Here is a 21,452-nt window from a genome sequence, read left to right on the forward strand (position 1 = left end):
CCAAAATGTGTCCAGCCTGCACAGACTGACAAGACACAGCACACATGACAAAAACAAGTGCAGAAGCAGCAAAACGACTGATACACCTTCACACATGTCAGACTGGCACAACCAACACATTAGAGCACAATCATTCTCCTTAGACATTAAACATGGATCTACATTCATCAGAGAAAACGAATCAAGACCTTCTGCAGATATTTAACAGAGAAGCCTGTGTCTAAGGTTATAATATAATGAAAAATAAAACAAACAAAGCGTATTTCTTTTTTGACCTCTCCCAGATCACACAGTTAACTCTTTATTTTTTCCTCTGGAATTGAGTGGAAGCGTCGGGTTTCTACCACCAGAGGCAAGATACCACATCTCAGCCGAGCCCAGTTGGACCTCTGAGCTCTGGTCAGGTTCAGAGTGACACATGCTCTGGATGGTAAATAACCATCATCAGACTGTACATTCTCAGTTTTGGTTTTTAATGCTTAAATAATATTGTTTTAATTTGACAAACACTACATGATAATTTTGACCTCTTAAGAAAGTAAACTGAGACTTGACGCTCGATGATTGGTAAAATTGAGGTGTTCTAAAACTTTGATTGGTAAAGATTATAGATTATAGTTTTAAGATTGAGAGTTTTGTCTTGATGTTTTCATAGAGTGTCATATTGTGTTCCTGTTATGGAGTGAAGTTACTACTATGATCTGTTTCACACTTAAAATAAACCACGGTGGAAATGATTGTAGACAAATTCAAATTCTTCTGAACTCACTTTATTAAATATACCGCAAACATATATAATAAAATACAATCCCTTTGGTGTGGAAATGTGATTGATTCCCTTTTTAATACACACAACGCATGCAGTCGGTCATGATCACAAATCGCAATCCTAAAACTAAATGAAACGCCACTGGCGCATTAATCCTCGAAAACATATCACTAAAAGATAGATGATCCTTTAAAAAAAATGGTTTACATATTGGTGGTTTAAAACCTTAAATTCTTAAAATTTAATTTCAGTACTTGTAATAGTTTTGCCCAATTGCCCCAAATAGAAACTCTGTTGTCGTCTCATGTTCCTCAAATTAAAAAGAGGAACTATTGGAGCCCTGACATTTTAAAGCTGCATGCGTGGCCTCTACTCTAAAGGGCCTGGCAGCTTTTTTCGTTGTTTTTGGGCTTTTCATCATTACAGTTTTTCTCAAAATGCACAGGCACACAATGATTATTCACATTATCACAGCCCAGAATCAGATGTTTTTTTTCCAGAATTACGTCGTTGATTTTGCAGGTAACTTTCTCGCTTGTCACTGTAACAAAATTGAAAAGCTTGTCGCTGATGCACAGGTTCTTATTGTACATCTTCCTGCCTTTATCCGTGCACACGTCCTTCACCCCTTGCAGCTCTTCAGGCTGAAGGAAAGACTGCGTGGGTCTGTCACAGCCGCCGTTATCCTTGATGTAATTCTCCCATTTGTTATGGTCTTCAATGTTGGGCAACTTGTCGCGAATGTGGCGCTTGACGAAGGTGTCGAAGGCGTTGTTCTGCTCAGACTTCTGGCAGGGAGCGTCATTGTGGGCGAACGTCTGATGCCCCAGCAGGAGTCAGATGGCGAGAGGGAGAAAAACCCTGAGAGCAGCCATTACCCAGCAGACCTAGGGAGGAACACAGACTTTAACGTCACAACAGCATGAACAAAGAAACTTTACTTTACCCTCTACCACTAAGTCGACTTACTTTTTCTGATTCTGGTTCATGTACGAGTGTGTCAAAGAGCTGAGTTTGACAAAGTTCTTCTGTTCTGTCTGTCTGTCTGTCTGTCTGTCTGTCTGTCTGTCTGTCTGTAGCAGGACTGTAGCAATCAGCTGCCTGACAGCTTCCCTACCTTATGTTAACAGGCGTGGAGGCTCATGTGAGATAGGAGTGACCTGAAACCTCCAGTTGTGTGATAGCTTTCTTCTGTACTTCAGTTGCGGTTCCACATTTCACTTCCTTGTGTTGTGTCAGCAGCGGGAGTGGCCTAAATTATATCTATTCTCTACCATTAAAGTTTTTTAAGAACAATTAAAAGTTTAAAGGGATAGTTCACTGAAAAATGTACGTTTACGCTATCTACTCACCACTAAGCCGATGGATGGGGGGGGGGGGTGAAGTGTTTGAGTCCACAAAACACTTTAGAAGTCTCAGTGGTAAACCTTGTTTCAGCAAAAGCGACCAAACACACCACGGTGGAAATGACTTTAGACAAATTCTTCTGATTTCACTTTATTAAATATACCGCACACATATATAATAAAATACAATCCCTTTGGTGTGGAAATGTGATTGATTCCCTTTTTAATACACACAACGCATGCAGTCGGTAATGATCGCAAATCGCAATCATAAAACTAAATGGAATGCCACTGGAGCATCAATCCTCGAAAACATATCACTAAAAGATAGATCATGCACAACTTACAGATACACAGGCACAAGCATGTAATAGTATTAAATATAATACAAGTAACAAATACATTTATAAAAAAGTCCTGTAAAAAAAATGGTTTACATATTGGGGGTTTAAAACCTTAAATTCTTCAATTTAAATTTCAGTAATTGTAATAGTTTTGCTCAAATGCCCCAAATAGAAACTCTGTTGTCGTCTCATGTTCCTCAAATTAAAAGAGGAACTATTGGAGCCCTGACATTTTAAGGCTGCGTGCGTGGCCTCTACTCTGAGGGGGCCTGGCAGCTTTTGGCGTTGTTGTCGGGGCTTTTATTATTAGGGTTTCCCTCAAAATGCACAGGCAGACACCCATCCGCCAGCTTATCACAGGCCAGAATCAGATGTTTGTTTTCCCAACATATCTCGAAGATTTTGCAGGTGCCTTTCTCGATCCTCACTGTAACAAAAGTGAAACGCTGGTTGCTGATGCACAGGTTCCCCTTGTACGTCTTCCCGCCTGCCTTCATGCACACGGCCATCACCCTGCGTCCAGCTCTTCATGACGAAGGAAAGACTGCGTGGGTCTGTCACAGTCGTTGTTATTCGTAATGTACTCTTTCCATTTGTTCTGGTCGAGAGTGGTGGGCAACCCGGCGCGAATGTGGCGCTTGACGAAGGTGTTGAAGGCGTTGTTCCACTTGGACTTCTGGCAGGGAGCGCCAATGTGGGGCGAACGCCTTGGCGAACGTCTGATGCCCCAGCAGGAGGCAGATGGCGAGAGGGAGAAAAACCCTGAGAGCAGCCATTACCCAGCAGACCTAGGGAGGAACACAGCCTTTAAGGTCACAACAGCATGAACAAAGAAACTTTACTTTACCTTCTACCACTCAGTCAACTTACTTTTTCTAATTCTGAGTTATGTACGAGTGTGTCAAAGAGCTGAGTTTGACAAAGTTCTTCTGTCTGTCTGTCTGTCTGTAGCAGGACTGTAGCAATCAGCTGCCTGACAGCTTCCCTACCTTATTTCAACAGGCGTGGAGGCTCATGTGAGCTACGAGTGACATGAAAGCTCCACTTGTGTGAGAGCTTTGTTCTGTCCGTCAGATGCAGTTCCACATTTCACTTCCTTGTGTTGTGTCAGTAGCGGGAGTGGCCTAAACTACACTCTATTCTCTACCATTTCAAATTTTTTAGAACAATTAAAATTTTAAAGGGATAGGTCACAGAAAATGTACTCATCTACTCACCACTAAGCCAATGGAGGGGTGGTTGAAGTGTTTGGGTCCACAAAACACTAAAGGAGTCTCAGGGGTAAACAATGTTTCAGCCAAGGCGACCTCTACTTCAGACGTAATAAAACAGAAAAAAAACATTATGCCTCCATACTGCTTGTGTGGTGTCATCCAAGTGTCCGCAAGCCCCGACATTCATATTCGACTCGAAACGGTGTCATTTACACCATGTTTTTAGCCTAAAAGTCCACTACTGGAAGTGGCGATGCTAGCGGACGTAGCCACACCAACGCGCACCCCGCGGGTGCCCTTGGCCGAGAGTGTGTGTGGTTTTCCGTTGTGCCTGTGCGAACATGAACAGGCCTCCGAGGAGAATATGAATGTCGGGGCTTGCGGACACTTGGATGACACCACTAAAGATTATAGATTATAGTTTTAATATTGAGAGTTTTTTCTTGATGTTTTCATAGAGTGTCTTATTGTTTGCCTGTTATGGAGTGAAGTTACTACGATGATCTGTTTCACACTTAAAATAAACCACGGTGGAAATGATTGTAGACAAATTCAAATTCTTCTGAACTCACTTTATTCTATATCCCACAAACATATATAATAAAATACAATCCCTTTGGTGTGGAAATGTAATTGATTCCCTTTTTAATACACACAACGCATGCAGTCGGTCATGATCGCAAATCGCAATCCTAAAACTAAATGAAACGCCACTGGAGCATCAATCCTCTAAAACAGGGGTCTTCAACGTTTTACAGGCCAAGGACCCCCAAACTGATGGAGAGATGGAGCAGGGACCCCCTACTATATATATTGTATAAAATTGTGTTTTATATTAAACTGGGCCTAGTGCCATGTATAAACATAGCTACCCTGTTATTGTGCATTCAATACTAAGCTATTCAAATAATACACAGGTTCATATATTCATGTTTTTATTTTAAACATGTGCAAGGTATAGGAGCTGCAGTGTGTGCACTGCTGACTGAAAGATAACGTTTTCTGCCTCCATTTATCCGTTCGCTACAATATGTTGGATTCATGTTAATGTGTATTTAAAGACATTTAAATATTTAAAAAAATTCTAATCAACCAAAAATTTCGGACCCCCTGTTGAAGACCTCTGCTCTAAAACATATCACTGAAAGATAGATGATGCACAACTTACAGATACACAAGCATGTTATTGTATGAAATATAATACAAGCTATAAAAAATACAACTAAAAAAGACTGTGTTTTTCATACTGTTTTAAAACCTCAACTTCTTCAAATTTAATTTCAGTACTTGTAATAGTTTTGCTCAAATGTCCCTTAATAGAATCTTTGTTGTCCTCTCATGTTTCTCATATTAAAATAAGTAAAAAGCCACAAATGATAAGAGGAACAAGAGGAGCCATGACATTTTAAAGCTGGGTGTGTGGCCTCTACTCTGAGGGTCCTGGCAGCTTTTGGAGTTGTATTGGGGCTTTACATTTCCAGGGTTTCCCTCAAAATGCACAGGCAGACACTGATTCTCCAGCTCTTCACAGGCCAGAATCAGATGTTTACTTTCCTCAAGGATGCTCCTGATGCCGCAGGTGCCTTGCTGGCTCCTCACTGTAACAAAAGTGAAAGGCTGGTTGCTGATGCACAGGTTCTCCTTGTGCGTCTTCCCGCCTGCCTTCGTGCACACGGCCTTCACCCTGTCCAGCTCTGCAGTATGAAGGAAAGACTGCGTGGGTCTGCCACAGCCGCCGTTGTTCTTGATGTAATTCTCCCATTCGTTCTGATCGAGAGTGGTGGGCAACCCGGCGCGAATGTGGCGCCTGACGAAGGTGTTGAAGCCGTTGTTCCACTTGGACTTCTGGCAGGGAGCGTCATTTTTGGCAAACGTCTGATGCCCCAGCAGGAGGCAGATGGCGAGAGGGAGAAAACCCCTGAGAGCAGCCATTACCCAGCAGACCTAGGGAGGAACACAGACTGTAAGGTCACAACAGCATGAACAAAGAAACTTTACTTTACCCTCTACCACTCAGTCAACTTACTTAGTCTGATTCTGAGTTATGTACGAGTGTGTCAAAGAGCTGAGTTGGACAAAGTTCTTCTGTCTCTGTCTCTCTGTCTGTCTGTAGCAGGACTGTAGCAGACAGCTGCCTGACCGCTTCCGTACCTTATTTCAACAGGCCTGGAGGCTCATGTGAGATACGAGTGACATGAAACCTCCAGTTGTGTGATTTGTTTGAGAGTTTTCTTCTGTCCGTCAGTTGCGGTTCCACATACCACTTCCTTGTGTTGTGTCAGCAGCGGGAGTGGCCTAAACTGCATGTGTTTTGCATTATATAAGTCTGTCCACACGGCTGTGCTTTAGAGCAGCCATCACAGTGAGAGGTGATCCAGTTACAGCTATAAATACTCAGTGTAGTTCAGTCAGCTATATTTAGATTAGCAGTGTCTGTGTGCTGCCTTAAACAAAGATGATTGTACGTCTTTCTCAGATGGCATCTTATATTCTATCTAATGTTTTAATGTCTACATTCCTGTGTGGGTCATCAGGATGTAGAAAATCAATCTTTACTATTCTCTTCTGTCCCAACCACATGTAGATCATTTAAAAGTAAATGGCACCAAAATTGTAAACAATAAATAAGGAGCGTAAATCAATGAACTGGAAAATGTGGAAAAACTTAGATTTGATTGGAAATGACCGAGATCCTGAGTAAATGAAGAACCAGTGGTATATTGGTCTTTTGATTCGATGCTGTCACTGCCTATTATTTTGTTTTTAGATAAGTATTTGTTTCATAATGTCAATTTTTGTCTTGACATCTAATGACTGTGTTGGAAATAAGTCTTTTATTTCACTTTACATTTTATTCTATGTTTTTTTTTGTGCTAATTCATAAATAAAAATCAATCAATCTAAGAAGATTTTTGGTTTGAAGGATTTATACCCATTTTCATATCTAATGAATACAACTGCACACCAAAAGAGGCAGGGGGGAAATGTTTTTGCAAACCAAAAAGACAGAAATCATATAAAATCAAACAAAACGTAATTTTAATGGCAGATATAACCACCGAGATCAGCAGACCAAAATAGTGAGTAGGCATCTGTGTGTAGGAGGAAAAGGAAAAAAAAAGTGCTTTCAGAAGTAAAATATAGGTTCAACTTCCCCATTGTCTCGTTTCAGATATCCCTGTTTAGCTCACACACCACTTACCAGATGGCTCAGTGTACAGATGTGACATGCTGATGTGCAGATCTCATTATGAAGCTAGAACTTTTTATGAGCCACTTTAATTCAGAGCTCTGCTGCCTCAGGACCAAACCGGGCTGAGAAAAGTTCACCATAGTAGAATTTGGATGAAGGTAATGAAACTGATGCTTATGTTTTATGTTCAACATGTAAATATCAAGTGATGCAGTGATGAAATATATGGTGCAACATGTTACCATTGTTTTAAAGGTCCTTTGCACAACATAAGTATAACTAACAACAATTATGATGTATCAGCTCCATTAAAGCTGCAATACATGGTCTAATTGGCCACTAGGGGGCATGGCACACACTGTACACATTACGTTACCAACCTCTCTTTTAAAGTTGTATTTAATTGATATTTTTAGTCATTTGTGGGCAGTTGAACAAGCTGAAAACAACATCTGATTATTATCATTATGATAATCACATTAACACCCTCTGCAGTTGAATTGGAAAAATTGCCAATTTGGGGAAAGTTGCATTGTGAGGGGCAAGATGAATAATTCACTCAAGCACATGAAAAAAATAAAAACTGAGATTGAAATTCAAGTGTTTTAATGTGGCGAGTTATATACAACAAAACAAACAAAAATCAGACGAAGATGATATATGGCTCCAAAAGTCTTTTTCTGACAGAATAAACGCATATACACAAATATAACTCATCATACATTTACAAAATAATCAGATTTAAATTCAGAGTCAATATGTTTGGACAGAACCAGCATTTACAAATCAAGACACTTTGAGACAATTTTTGTTAATCTTCAAGTCTCGGGGGAAAAAATCATGACAACGTTACATTAATTATTAATTAAACAAAAAACTAGTCTATTTCAGTTCATACAGTACAGTGAGCTTGTGTTTCAAGGCAGAATGAACAAGATGAGATGACAAACGTGAAAAAACACAAACCAAATATTTATTTTACAAAGTATTTACATGAATCACGTCATGCATCACAGGCATTTTAACTCCGAGCCAGCAAACTGACATATTTACACTAAGTGCGTCATGTGCAAACTGAAGAAATGTCTGATACCATAACTCCCAACATCTCTGAATTTGGGTGGAAATAATAATACTGACATCATTTAAGCAGGTGATTTGTCCTGTGTTCACTTTACATCCTTCCCTCGTTGTTTGTAAAATGTTTTTTCCTGCTGAGCTGTGGCTAATGAGAACATGTTTGCTTTCTGTCCCCTGGGATCAGCGATGGCTTCACCGTCGAGAGGGGAGATGAGTGTTTGAGCGTCTGATCGAGGCCTGAAGTGGACTGTGTGCGGTCAGCTAGGGCTCAGTCTGAAGAGACGGCGAGGGCTCTTCTTTCTTTCTCGCCGCAGAGGTCGAGTTCAGAGCCACGTCTTGTTTTTTCTCATTTGCTTTCTCTGGCTCCTTCGCCCTGAAATTTCAAATGAAACGGCCATTTTTACTGAGTCATGCCATGAGATGTAAAGCCAGACAGTAGACTTATTAGTGCTGGAGTATTTTGTTATACTAATCGACTGAGAAACTGAGTACATTATATAATAACAACTACTGGTGCACTATAAGACAATTAAAAGCAAGAAAGGGTTTTAGAACTCAGAGGATAAGATAACTTTTACTGAGCAACAGCGCCCTCTGCAGCCAAATGTCCATGTCAGTGTAATATCATACTAATTTTGAAGCTGCTGTTTTAAGGTTAAAAAAAAGACGTTGCTTAGTGTTGTTTTAATTTTGTTAAAATATTATAGTGAGTCAGGTTAGAATAAACCTGAGAGGGACACAAGTTGAATCGGATCAGAATCAGAAATATTTTATTGATCCCCGGGGATAGTTTTTAGAGTTTTTTATTTTATGTTTGCCGCTGATTTGCATTGAGATGTATCATAAGCTCTAACTGTACCAACCCATACCGTCTTGTATCTGTACCTCCTGAATTCTAGAAGCACTCAAAATGTCACCGCCTCCCTCCCTCCGTGTCTCGTCTCTTAGTTCAGCCTTGCTAGTGGCCTGGGACTATGGATCATTATTTCGTCCTTTTGCTAATTTGATCCATGGATTTGGTCCAGACTGAAATATCTTGTACAGACATTCATTGTTCCCAGAGAATGAATCCCTTACAACTTTCATGAGCCTGTAGCGCCACCATGAAGTTCACAATTTTTTTCGGGTACAAACCTTCATGTCCACCTCAAGATTAATTGCAATCATTGTGGCGATCTCTTAACTTTCTCTTCCAGCGTGTGAAGCCGTCTGGTTAGTGGATAAATGCAAAATTAATCAATGTTTGATGCTAGAACATTGAGCTAAAATGGCAGATGTCCAAAACTTTATGCCTGCTTAAAATCAGCATCCTCAAGTTAGTTTTGAGCACAGAAAAAAAGCCTCTCAGAGCTGCTAGCATGGCTACTCCTTCTCTCTCTTGACATATATTTACAAACAAGAAAAACTTATTTTCTGTCTATATGTGTTGAGATAACATCTGTAGGATGAAACACATGTTTAACTATTGATTCATGACAACTTGAAATACTTTTTGCATTTATCACAGTTCCAACTTTAGAGACGCAGCTGCTTCAGCAAGAAACGGGTCAAGGAAATAAATACAGTGGGACACGAAAAGTGTAATTGACAAGACTTGTGGAAGTTACTATGGCAACACCCAATCTGCATCCAGTAGACAGTGTGTGTGTGTGTGTGTGGGGGGGGGGTCTAACTGGATCAATCAATACAATAGACTGTGGACAAAAGCCTCTAAAGCACCAGGTTTAAAAACTGAGGATAAAAGGACAAAAGGATTAATAACAATTGTTGATAGTTAAAAGTTAAAAACACAGGAAACACTGTGAGGTTATAATTCAGTTAATTTATCTAAAGAGATTTTCCAGAGCCTGTGGAATTTCTTTAGATACTAATTCTCTAACAGAGGTGTTAGGGTCTAACCTAAGAGGATGAGACACTGTAAATGGATGGTTAAAGCTAAGAGATGTGTTTAGGAATCTAACTGTGTCAAAGTTAAAGTTTTAGGGTCAGAGGTCATAATTCTGAAAGGTGACCTTGGCGTGGGAGCAGGCCGGTTACTGGGCAGGACGTCCCAGCTAGAGGTAGAGCTGTCAGAAAATCAAAAGACAGAGTCATGTGACCAAAACAGAGAGAAAATCCCAGAATTCAAATTTCATAGTGACAATGTGCAACCATTCCCTCCCCCTCGTCCACTGTCATTGGATAGAGGGATCGGAAATGACGGTATTATAGTAATTGCACTTGGCTGATTGACATTATGAAAGCCGGTGGTTCCCAAAGTGAGAGGTAAGGGCCCCTGGAAGGCTCCTCGGCAAGGTTTCAGGGGACGTCAGGAGAAATGAACGAGGTTATAATGTGACTGTAATCACTGAAGTTGTGATCGGAGAGTTTGATTCTCCCCGTCATAAATCAACTCTATACAACAACATATCCAATAAGGTAAATCTGATTTATGTTCTTAGGAGGAAAGACTCAGACATTGAACTGAATTGAATATGGGGACTTTGGGAACCCTTGGTCAAAGCAGTGGAAAAAGTTAAATAACTTACTGTTTGGACACAGGGGCCAACCCGCCACAGACTTTCATTGGTATGTGGTGAGTAGTTGTGAGAGAAAGTAGTTACAGAATATTGGAAAACAGCCATGACATTGCAGCAAAGGTAAGAATTAGATTAAATCAGATTATCTTTAGCGCTAATCTTTTAACTTTTGTGTTGAAATCTTACGTCAGGATTTCACATTCGGAGACATTTTCATGACCCCAACAAACACAGTTTCAGAGCCGATAGCTGAGATGTTATTCTGACTGGGGTTTTGTTTTTGTTTAAGCTTCCCACGATGATTCATCAAATGATTGTCCATATAATGTTGTACCGAGATGATGTTTGAATAACTTTCCTTAGTGAGTTATCACAAAATAAAAGTGTGTATCGGTCTGATCAGACTTAGCTTTAAGTTAATTGATGTGTCATTGCCTTGCAATAGCTTAGACTAAGATTGAAAATAAATATTAGAACTATACAAATATTTATTAAATGGACTATTAGACAGTATAGTGCGGTTGGAAGCAGAGGTAAGTTCAGCATTTAACTGTTTACTAATTTGAGGTTTTTTTTAAGTGACTATAACTTGTCTTATGAGGACAGTATTTATTTTACTACAAATATTATCTATATGTAAAAACACGAAAAACATTTTTGATGAAAGGTTGAAAGATGAGTGACAAATTGAACTGGACGCCCAGTATACAAATATGAAATACAAAAGAAAACTTGTCAGTGCTCTTTGGTGGACAAACTATGTTATGGCCAAACTGTTTCTTAATTACCTCACACACACAATATCTGTAGCAATTTCATGTTACTTATTGACTGACATACACACCAGTACCAATATATCCGCCAGGTTTGTATCAGTTGGACTCAACAAAATGTCTCAAATGTCCCTGTAGAGCATTACGGTAAAATACAATAGTATTTCTTTGCAGATATATAACTTTATTCCAAATTTGCCTATGTGCATTATTAGTTTATTATAGCATTGATCCAAGATCTGCGCATAAGAATATCTGTCAAGCGCAAAAAGAGCAGCAAAGTCAGTGCATGCTGAGCGTTTCTGTCAGTACTGAGGTCAAGTAGGCCACCTGTTTACCACGACTGTTTCATGGTGGAGGAGAGTAAAAAATCTGCCGAGAGACGGGAGAGAGAGGATGAGAAGAGACGGGAACCTTCCACTGTGACATTTCCCACAGCCGACCGGTGGAGAGTGTCTGCTGCAGCCACTGGTGGAGGAGAGGTCGAATGAAAACAGGGCCACCGATCGCAGAGTTTCTTACCGTATTGTCTTCACTATGAAGCGAATGATAACAGCCAGACCCACACAGCCGCACATCACCCCTATCACGATGGCTGTGACTTCCCCTGCACAGGACAACACAAGGCAGCAAGAGGGCTTCAAACACAGCAATGAATCATAGCAATTAAAGAAGTGACATGATAATCAATAGGGCTGGAGAACATGGCCGAATTACATCGAGATAAATACTTTAATATCGGTCAATATTGAGAATTATTCAGATGATGTCACATTTTTTAAAGGTGATAAAATCTATTTTCTTTTTTCCGTCTAAGCATTGTGTCAATATAATTTGGACTTGGCTGTTGATAAAAAAAATATATTACGATAATTATTGATACAGTTTTTTTCCACAGCCCTTGTTGACACCAGTGAAACATTTTGATTTTAGCCGGAGAACGTGATGTCGTCTTACCGGGGGACAGCTCCTTCCCTGATTCTACAACAGAGAAGACACAGACCAAATCATTTTAAAAATCACAGTGGATGTTTATTTTTCTCACAGTGATTTGTGAGTTCAGCTGATTGAAGTTTGTTTGTGTGTGGTCGGCCTCGCTGCCTGTGACGGCCATGCTGACATCACAGGCCTTCCACTTCGGTCGCTCACCACAATGTCCACTTCACACAAATTCTTTCCCCTTTGTTTTTGTCTGCCACTCGCTCTCCCTCGTTCACCTCTTTGTCTCTCTTTCCTCTCCCCCGTTATAACAATGCCGTCAGTGTTTCGTTTTCGACAATCCTTTTCTCTAATCAGCTGGCAAACAAACACTGCACCCCCTCCTTCACTTTTCCACCCCTTCCCTCTTTTCCACTATTCCTCTCTCTCTCTCCGATTGCTGCCTTCCCAAGGCTCTCTCAGACAAAGTCACCGGTAATCCTTACTATTTCCCACATGCTTTCTCCACATTCCACGTTTCACTCTCTGCGTGGATTGTGCTAATTGCTAGCTTTGCTCTGCATGGCCACCCTCCGTCTAATTGTTGTGCTTGGCATTGTAAGCAGCAGGCCGCCTGCACAATCTACCAGTGTGGAAATGCCTTTGGGGGACACCGGAGTTCAAAGCAGATTGGCGTTGACCTTTTGCACCTCCACATTTGTGCAATTTGAAGGGATAAACTCCAGGAATATACTAATTATAAAGTACACTAATCAGCTTATAGTTGAAAATGTAGAGAGTGCTTATCTTTCATGGCAGCTGTCAACTCGGAAGAGTGGGTGTCATTTTTTTTCTCATGTCATGAATATCTGTGCATCTGTTGTCTGACCTGCAGAGAAGGAGGCGAAGATGACCCTGTGGTTGAGCAGCTGCGTCGTGCGGTAGTTGTCCTGCAGCAGCATCCTGTCGGGATCTTTGGCTTTACTGGAATAAAGTATCGTCTCCATCTTCAGCAGCTGGAGTGAGCGGAGGAAAAGAGATGGAGAGAACAGTTATCGTCCAGACGCATTAAAACGGTTAAGTAAAAGTATTAGTTGTTAGTTGATGAAGGTAAATTCAGTTTAACATCAACCATGTTCATCATTAGACAACGATAATAGCAACAATAACAATCAAGGACAAACATTGACTGGCAGTAAAGAGCAAGGTTTAGCTCTGGGGATGTGTTACTGCTGCTATGGCTACAGGTACCAGGCGTTTGCAGCCTTATCGACCTGTAACCCGCATCCTGATGGCAGCATGTTCAAGTGGCGGGTGAGTGGGTGGATAATGGCATGTGTTATTGAGGTTGCGATGTGAGTAAAGGCCATAGAATGGACTTCAGAGTCTGGGTTTTGGAAGACCTGGTGTTTTGGCAGCAGTTTGAGTTATGTGAGTAAGTTTTGTCCGGTTTGTAACAGAGAGCATGTTAAAAGAAATGCTTGGAGCGGTAAAGCAGGACGGGATGACGATCAAAATTTACCAGTGCAAGAAAAACAAAGACGGCTGCAGATTAACAAGATCCACTATGACTGAACATGTCATCAGTGGCCTTAATAAAAGGTGATTGTTGAGTTGATGCAACTAGGATCTGTACACTTCAGGTGTCTCAGCCTCACCTGTGCTTTAGAGACCTGAACCCTCTCGTGAAACAGTGACCAGATCACGCTCTGATAGCAGGGCGGCGTCGTGAGGGAGCCATTGTAGCGGTAGTAGCGTTTCAGATCCTTCGGGAGCAGGGACTGGACGTCAAAGGCTGGGATGGAAGCTTTCTGGTCTGACAGTGGATGAAAGGAGGAGAAAGAAGAGTATGTGAGATATTTTTACCTCCACCAAGAATGTTTTCCCCCGTCTGTCTGTTTTTTTTCATGAAACAATCACATTTTGTATCACATTGCTTAACAGGGCTTTTAATAGATTCCCCAGGGAATAATTCATGGATCTTGATGAAAAAAATCAGGCATATATGGGGAACTGATATTTATGAGTGTGTGCAATTTGGTGTGGATCCAAATAAAAATCTGGATCTAGTAGATAAGGTGGGGGGGCCTACTGGGTGCTATTGGAGCCAAATATCATCACATCCAGGAGGAAAACAAACTATATCTCTGTTCTTTTTATTTCTCTATAATTGTGTTATCAGTATATTAAATTTCAATTGCAACATGCTTTGTTTTATGCCTTCATCCAAAACGCAAAATATTTTATGTCAAATTATTTTAAAAGCCATTTAGTTGTCTTGTTTTCTGACACATTGTCGTCGCTATATCTGCTCAATAAATTGTGACTGGAGAACCCATTTACATCTGATTCAATCTATCAAAAAATAAGAAAAACATACTAAATCACTTGATTATAAATTAACTGTCAAGACATGTTAAGCCAAACAAAAACATATAGTTTCATAGATTATATGTTGCATTTTTATGCATTTTCATATTTCCTGTTGTTACCTGCGTGTCTGATGCGGCTCAGGTAGTTGAGGATGTTGTTGAACGCATCATTTGTCTCCTCACCTGTCTGAAAAAACAAAACTCAGCCTTGAAAGTTTATTCAATTTCTCAAAAATACTCCAAATGAAGAGTAAAATAATGACTTAATTTATCATTTCATTTTTTTTCCTCATTTGTATTTTTTTATTACCACAATGAGAATTCCTAAAACCGCCAGGCCATCCCTCTGTGTCATGGCGGCAGACATGTTGGGGTAGAGTTCCGAGTTGTAGTGAACCACGTGAAGCTGGAGAGAGGACGAGCACAGTTAGTTGAGCGACTCTGAAGAAAAGGAGACAAAGGAGTGAGAGAGAGACTCGACCTCCCGACAGATGAGGGTTTAAAAAAAGAGAGGAAAAACAGAGGGAAAGAGTGAGAGAGGAAAAGGCTGCTTGCCAACTCGTTTTTTTCTTTTGAGAGGACGACTGAAGAAAAATAAAGAGCGATGAGGAAAGACTGATGTGAACGAGAAAGCACTTAATTGTCTCGTTATGTAATAAGACCACTCATTGTATTGTTTGTTTGTATCTATCATTTCATAATTTGTTGTTACATTGGCTCACCCCTATTTCCCTCCATCCATTCACCCCGGAGGAAACCACAGTGTTGTCGTACCTGACCAGTGACAAATGGACAGAAACTGAAGACGGGGAACCTTCCCTCCTTCATACACTCTCTCCATCTTGTCCACTTCCATAAAAAGTTGTTTAATTAACAATCTGAATCATTCTTGACTCATTAGAGCTTTAACAGACGAATGATTATGAGTCATCTGCAGCCAGCGACAGCCAGAGGCCGGAGGCATTGTGTTTAACACGTTATCTCCAGAATGCCTTGAGAGAATTTCTTCAAATTTGGTACAAACGCTCACTGATTTGATTCTGGTGGTTAAAGGTCAAAGGTCACGGTGATCTTGAGTTCTTGTGATATATCAGGAACAGCCATCGAGAATTTCATTACATATGTTGACTGAAACTGCACTGGTCGGCAGAGGCATACAACCCCAGTGCGATAGGTCTATAAGAATTTCTCCACAGTTCCCACAGTAATGTCTTAGGTTTGCTTCTCTTTTCGGTCATTTGTTGAGGACACCTTTCCTCTGAGCTCAAACACATTTGCTGTGTTAAAGAGTATTATCGCCAAATCACTTGACCTTGACTGTTCTTCATTCCTTGTGACTCAGATTGACGTTTTCTTTCAGTTTGCCTGACGTCTGTTCTGTGCACGTGGCTGCATTCACAAGTACCTCTGCCTCTGCACTCAGTCCATTGATGGTGTGTTCACTGCCCCCGTGGCTCGGGCCGCCGCTGCCCCAGTGGAGGTGCAGCTGTACGGCTGTGAAGAGCCAGGGCAGCCCCCTCAGTCCCATCCACTCTGGCAGCTCAATCACAGCTGGAGAAGAGAATAATGAAATAAAACCGATGACTTCTTCTAAGCTCTAAAAAACACGAGGAAGGCATGAGTACATTGTTCTTAAGAGTGGTTATGGTTATAGATATTTATTAGGGCCCGAGCACCGACGGTGGGAGGCCCTATTGAAATTGTAAGGATTATTATTATTATTATTATTTTAATTATAACTGATCTCCTGAACTTATTAATGAACAGTAAATAGTGCGCTGCCGTCTTGTGTTTGAGGAAGGTGCAGTATAATCAGATGGACCATAAAGCTGCTGGGGAAACCTGGTAGAGGGTCACATTATGAGCTGGAGACCAGCTGCTATAGTTACCTGTGTGTCCATTGTTGGACAGAGTGAAGGGCCTGTTGCCGTGCTGACTGTAGCCCAGTGGGGTCAGAGGAATCAAACTGGGGTCATATTTAGTCTGGGTGGTAACCACATCCACTGGGGATTGAGATGTACCACCACAGTCCGGGAAATACTCTGACCACTCGGACTGACCCACCAAACCTTTGACGGGGAGAATAGACAGAGAGAAAATGATGTCACCCAATTACACAGCTTGCTGCGTCCAAGTCCTGCAGAGAAAAGCAGCTCCATTGATCAGACTCTAATTGTGCCGGGCAATTATCCCTCCATGTTCTCTTTAGGTTCACATTATCGTGGAGGTGAATTGTACGATGAACATAATAAACACTCATAATGCAGAATTATCCAACGTAACATTGACAAAAGAATATAGTATGAATTCTTCGTTTTCTTTTTACGTAAAAAGCAAGTACAAAAAAAATTGACATGTTATTAATGCTTGAGCAACTCACATGTTTTTAAAAGATACAATTATTCCTGAAACAGCAACTTCAACATGTGTTTTTAAAAAAGCAAGTTACTTCACAATATTAATAGATTTTCCACTAAATAGTAATTGCACTGCCAGTAAGCAATATATTTCATTTTGTATATTAACACTCCATAAGATCACACATGGAGGAGCATCACTAAACATACAGCACTGGATAGATCTTTGTTTGATCCACCGACAGCTGAATTCTGTTGTTGCACCGAATGAACCTGGATCAACTAAATGACTAAAATTTAAATCAAACTTAAATCTAAGTGTGCCACTCACAAAGAAACGAACACAGTTATGAGCTGTTATCAGAGTATTAAACCAAAAAAAAGCTGTTCAGCCATAACAACACATCCAAAATCAACAGAGGTTAAGCACCAAAAAATTGAGTGATAATAAATTTTTCTCTGAATTTGCCTGAGAACTGATAATAAGAGCCGTCCTCTCTATGAATAAACCTATTATAAGATTTTCTTGAATGAAATGTCTCTTTCTTCAAGTTAGTGAATTTGCTTTTTTTTAAACATATTAACACAAGTTTAAATTACAAATTGATTTACACTGTACCCCAGAGTTTAGGATTTACAACTGAAATTGGGTGTATAAATAAACAAATTCTCTTTTTAATAGCAGGTTAAAAGTAAAAAAGAAATTAAATATTTTTTTCTTAGTCATAACACAGATTGAACTTTGACTTCAAATTGCGATTTTATATCGTTCTCAAATAAAGAACGTCACATGGAGAAATGTAAAATGAGTTTGATGCACAAAATTCAGCATTTGAAAATATTAAACCAAACTGGTATTCAAATATTAATAATTATAATGTCAGAAATGTAGAAGTAATGATAGTAGTAGCTAGTACAAAACATAAGTTGATAGCTGACGAAGAATTTTCCACATTAATTAATTGAACACGCTCGTATACATTCTTTCAGATATTGTATATTAGTACTTAATTCATCCTCGTACAATAGATAAACATAAAGAACTTTAAGCGAGAGAGGACACTGTGACTGAGGCCTGGATACACGGAGTAAAAAACAGAGAGTGGTCTCTTCAGTTGCATAATAAAAGACAGTTAGAAAAAACGAGTTTGAATGAAAAAGTGAGTGACATGTGAGTGAAAGAATGTGAATTTGAATTGCAAAGGAATGCTTTAGAAAACAGGCACAAAAGGAAACGTGTCAGTCGTCCGTATGAACAAGTTTCAAATGATATATTTTATGGTTGCAGGTTTTGCAGATGTTAAAGTTGTTAAGAACAAATGCGTTTATGCAAAAAGTTGAGGAAAATGAAATAAATGTCGTCAAATATGGGGAATATGGCTCCATGTTTGTTAGCGATGGATCGTAGCTGCAACCGTTTTCTAAACCCAATGTCATCTACTTGAATACAGTATAGTAGTATAGTAGGCCCAGTCTCCCCCTTCATGACTCACACACACAAACAATACGAGGAGGGGTCTCTTTGTTGGTGATGTAAACACAAACCACCTCTCCTCTCCCTGTGCCTGCAACCCCCATTTTGCACTTCTAATCTGCCCCCTCTTCTCGCCACTCTCCAAAGCAAAGCCCCACACCATGATACGACTTCAAAAGTCGTGTCCCGCAGCCCTGCTATTGGTCGTCATGGAGGTCTCCACGGTAACCGGAGGCCGAAAATTCTGACCCGGTGCGCCTGCCCTAGCTCCCCTAGCATGCTACCCCTGTGCAGAATACAGGCAGGAACAAAGACGCACACATATTCACTCACATTCAGAGCATAAGGAGGACAATGATGGAACGTCATACAGACTCTCCCTCCACTACTTGCAATTCTGCTGTGTCGCGTGACAAAATGTTGTGCACAACCAAACTGACTTTCCACCTCAGCTAGCAGCTCAGTGACGGCCACATCCTGGATTGATGTGTCACACAACATGCCTCACACACACACCCTGACTTACTCAAGCACTGTATGGACTGAGCATGGATTCAAGTCGCTTTTACTTTGAATTTTTTTGACAATAACCAAAATAAATACATCTACATTCAAGAAACGTATCACACAACATGCAGGCTGCCAATGTGACACAGCACCACACAGAACACATGCAGCTGTATCCATTATAATAACGCTTAAACAGACGATGTATAGATACAAGTGGGCTCCAGACACGGCCTCGGAGGTTTGCTGTGCGTCCTGTATGCACTGTACATTGGTGTTGGGCTCCTGAATACACGCAGAGTGTGAGTGTGTGTGCCCCCATTCATTCACACAGTGTCATTGTCCACGGCAAAGGCAGCCAGTGTGCTTCCACAGAACAATAAACACATAGGTTTTTGTGCGCTGCAACAATACAGGGCACGATTTGGTATGCCCCTGCTTCATCCCGTCCCATCTCCCTCTCTCTGCCCATCAAGCTCTCCTCTCCCGCCTGCTTCATCCCTGCGTGCACCTGCCTCCCTCGGCCCCTGCAGCCTCTCGCTAAGCCCTCCTTCTGCCTTCTCCCTCCATGTGTCCCTCCAACCCTTCATCATCTCTGTTTGACTGCTGTGCTCATGCCAGCTTGGTGAACTGTAACTAATACAGAGGGAAGGGGAGGAGAAGGAGTGGGTGATATGAGGGGGGAAATGGACAAATCCTATATATGTTGCACTCACTTTTAAGACAGTTATGTTTTTAGAGATACGGTTTTAACTTGTCAGGGTGAAAACACTGTGGATTGTTATTAATATTATTAAGTCACACGACATCTTCAGCAGCTGCTCATACAGTAAAAAAATTGATCACATGACTATTTCTCAAATATCTCTACTTATTACCTATTTATTACAAAAGTTTGCCCCAGGTCCGAAAATACATTATATCTGATATATAATCGAATGTTTGACTTTCTACAATTTGTTTCTATCTATCTACAACATATTATGCTGCTTTTTATTTGTTCTATAAATGAACTTAAAGTTGAACTCACCAGTGTAGGTCCAGGTAATTTCCTCTGAAAAAGAATAAAAGAGAAAAAAACTCCTAAAACTCCTTTTAGCCAGTTTTTTTATTCCTCTGGTTCTGAAGTATTTTATATTTCACCTAACTCCTTAAATATTCGAGTACATTTCTGAACAAGCTGTTTACTCAGCCATACAGTATTTGTCAAATCTGATTATGTCTGGACTTTACTACTCCTCGGCTAGCTCTCACACTGAAACACTGAAACAAGCTACCAAACCAAGCATGATGCTGATTATTATGTTAATGAAAACCTTACCAGCAGCAGGGGCAGCTGTCCACTGGGAACACACCAGCATTAGAAAGATAAAAAGACCCAAAGAGTCCATGTTAGCCCTCCTTGTCCACACACAGAAATGAAAAAAGGAGGACAGAGAGAGATGAGGAGCAAGTGAGAGAGAGAGAGAGAGAGAGAGAGAGAGAGAGAGAGAGAGAGAGAGAGAGAGAGAGAGAGAGAGAGGTGGGGAGGGGGGGTTAACTGGGACCAGTGATCCCACCTGCCACAGCTCTGTGTAACAGCCACATTGTGGATGTTGCTGAATCAACGCTGGCACCAGAGCACGAGACAAACAGGGGGAGAGAGAGAAGGAAAAAGGGGAGAGACAAGGTGACAGACAGACCAGCGAGTGAGAGTTAATTCAGTGTTAGTTACTACAGAAAAAAAGGTGATACAACAGAGGGTGAGAGGAACACAATCCAGAGAAAAGGAGCTTACAGCACAGAAGCAACAGGGTGCCAAAAACAGGCTGAGAAATAAAGGAGAAGGAGAGAAAAAGGCCTTGTGATGCAGAAGTGCTCAGATCACGACAGACGAGGGATGGGAATGTGAGAATTTGAGAATTTGACTGACTTGATAAACAAGTGTTGCATTAGAGGTGCAACCATAAACTTTATCTAATTTTTGGGCATGAGAAAAAGAAGAGAGCATGAGGATGTTCCACACTGGTTGGTACAGTATATACACTATTTACTTACAGCCCCTTGTCAATATTCCATGTCTCTCATGTGTGAGCAGTGAGTGACATAATGTGATTCTGTTGCAGCCAAAACCATCTGTCATATAAATGCTTTCTGTGTATGTATGAGGGACAATCTTTTTTTAATATAGTGTTTTGTATATTTAAATTTTTTCTGGGTTTTTTTTAAAATTGAGAATGCCTTGACAAAATAATCTTACTGCATTAGATGTCTATTGTTTCCACACATATGACTATAAACGTGAATATTTAAAGAGGCCCGCAGATGAGATTTTTTTTCCTGATTCACTTTAGAAATCTCCAATGAGGCCTGACCACAGGATGTGAAGCACAGGACGAGGAAATATGTGTAATATGTAGGTTAGTCTCTCCGATTACATATTTTATCTTTATTTTCAGATCCCATAGAAAGCATTTGAAAGATAATAGTTGTACTATGTGTTTTGTATTTGACGGTTTAGGAGTAAATGTACTTTATTTCATGTGCAAAGCATTTATATATGAATTCTATACGTGGCACTACAAAAAAGTGTGCAGTATTAGAATG

At 40.5% G+C, this 21,452-nt stretch overlaps 1 protein-coding gene and 1 long non-coding RNA gene across 6 annotated transcripts; both read right to left on the bottom strand.

Moving 5' to 3' along the window:
- Nucleotides 1-754: 754 nt before the first annotated feature.
- Nucleotides 755-3,535, bottom strand: LOC124852285. The gene is made up of 3 exons (XR_007032898.1): nucleotides 3,330-3,535; nucleotides 1,739-3,247; nucleotides 755-1,656 (listed from the first exon to the last, which is right to left on the bottom strand). It is a non-coding gene; the product is annotated as an uncharacterized LOC124852285 (long non-coding RNA).
- Nucleotides 3,536-7,455: 3,920 nt separating this feature from the next.
- ca14 (carbonic anhydrase XIV) lies at nucleotides 7,456-20,329 on the bottom strand. 5 transcript variants are annotated; one of them, XM_035162817.2, is made up of 13 exons: nucleotides 20,188-20,325; nucleotides 19,897-19,920; nucleotides 16,418-16,597; nucleotides 15,934-16,079; nucleotides 14,839-14,934; nucleotides 14,649-14,715; nucleotides 13,815-13,972; nucleotides 13,046-13,172; nucleotides 12,196-12,219; nucleotides 11,761-11,845; nucleotides 11,577-11,610; nucleotides 9,959-10,012; nucleotides 7,456-8,319 (listed from the first exon to the last, which is right to left on the bottom strand). In XM_035162817.2, exons 1-12 carry the CDS (start codon nucleotides 20,255-20,257, stop codon nucleotides 10,001-10,003), a joined length of 1,023 nt encoding a protein of 340 aa, XP_035018708.1. In that variant the 5' UTR covers nucleotides 20,258-20,325; the 3' UTR covers nucleotides 7,456-8,319; nucleotides 9,959-10,000. The 5 variants fall into 5 exon arrangements, with proteins under 5 accessions (XP_035018708.1, XP_035018703.1, XP_035018704.1 ...); XM_035162812.2 differs by having other exon boundaries at nucleotides 11,569-11,610; XM_035162813.2 differs by lacking the exon at nucleotides 19,897-19,920 and having other exon boundaries at nucleotides 11,569-11,610; nucleotides 20,188-20,329.
- Between the last annotated feature and the right edge of the window lie 1,123 nt (nucleotides 20,330-21,452).

Source organism: Hippoglossus stenolepis, chromosome 8 (genome assembly GCF_022539355.2).
Source record: "Hippoglossus stenolepis isolate QCI-W04-F060 chromosome 8, HSTE1.2, whole genome shotgun sequence".
NCBI classification, from domain to species: domain Eukaryota; kingdom Metazoa; phylum Chordata; class Actinopteri; order Pleuronectiformes; family Pleuronectidae; genus Hippoglossus; species Hippoglossus stenolepis.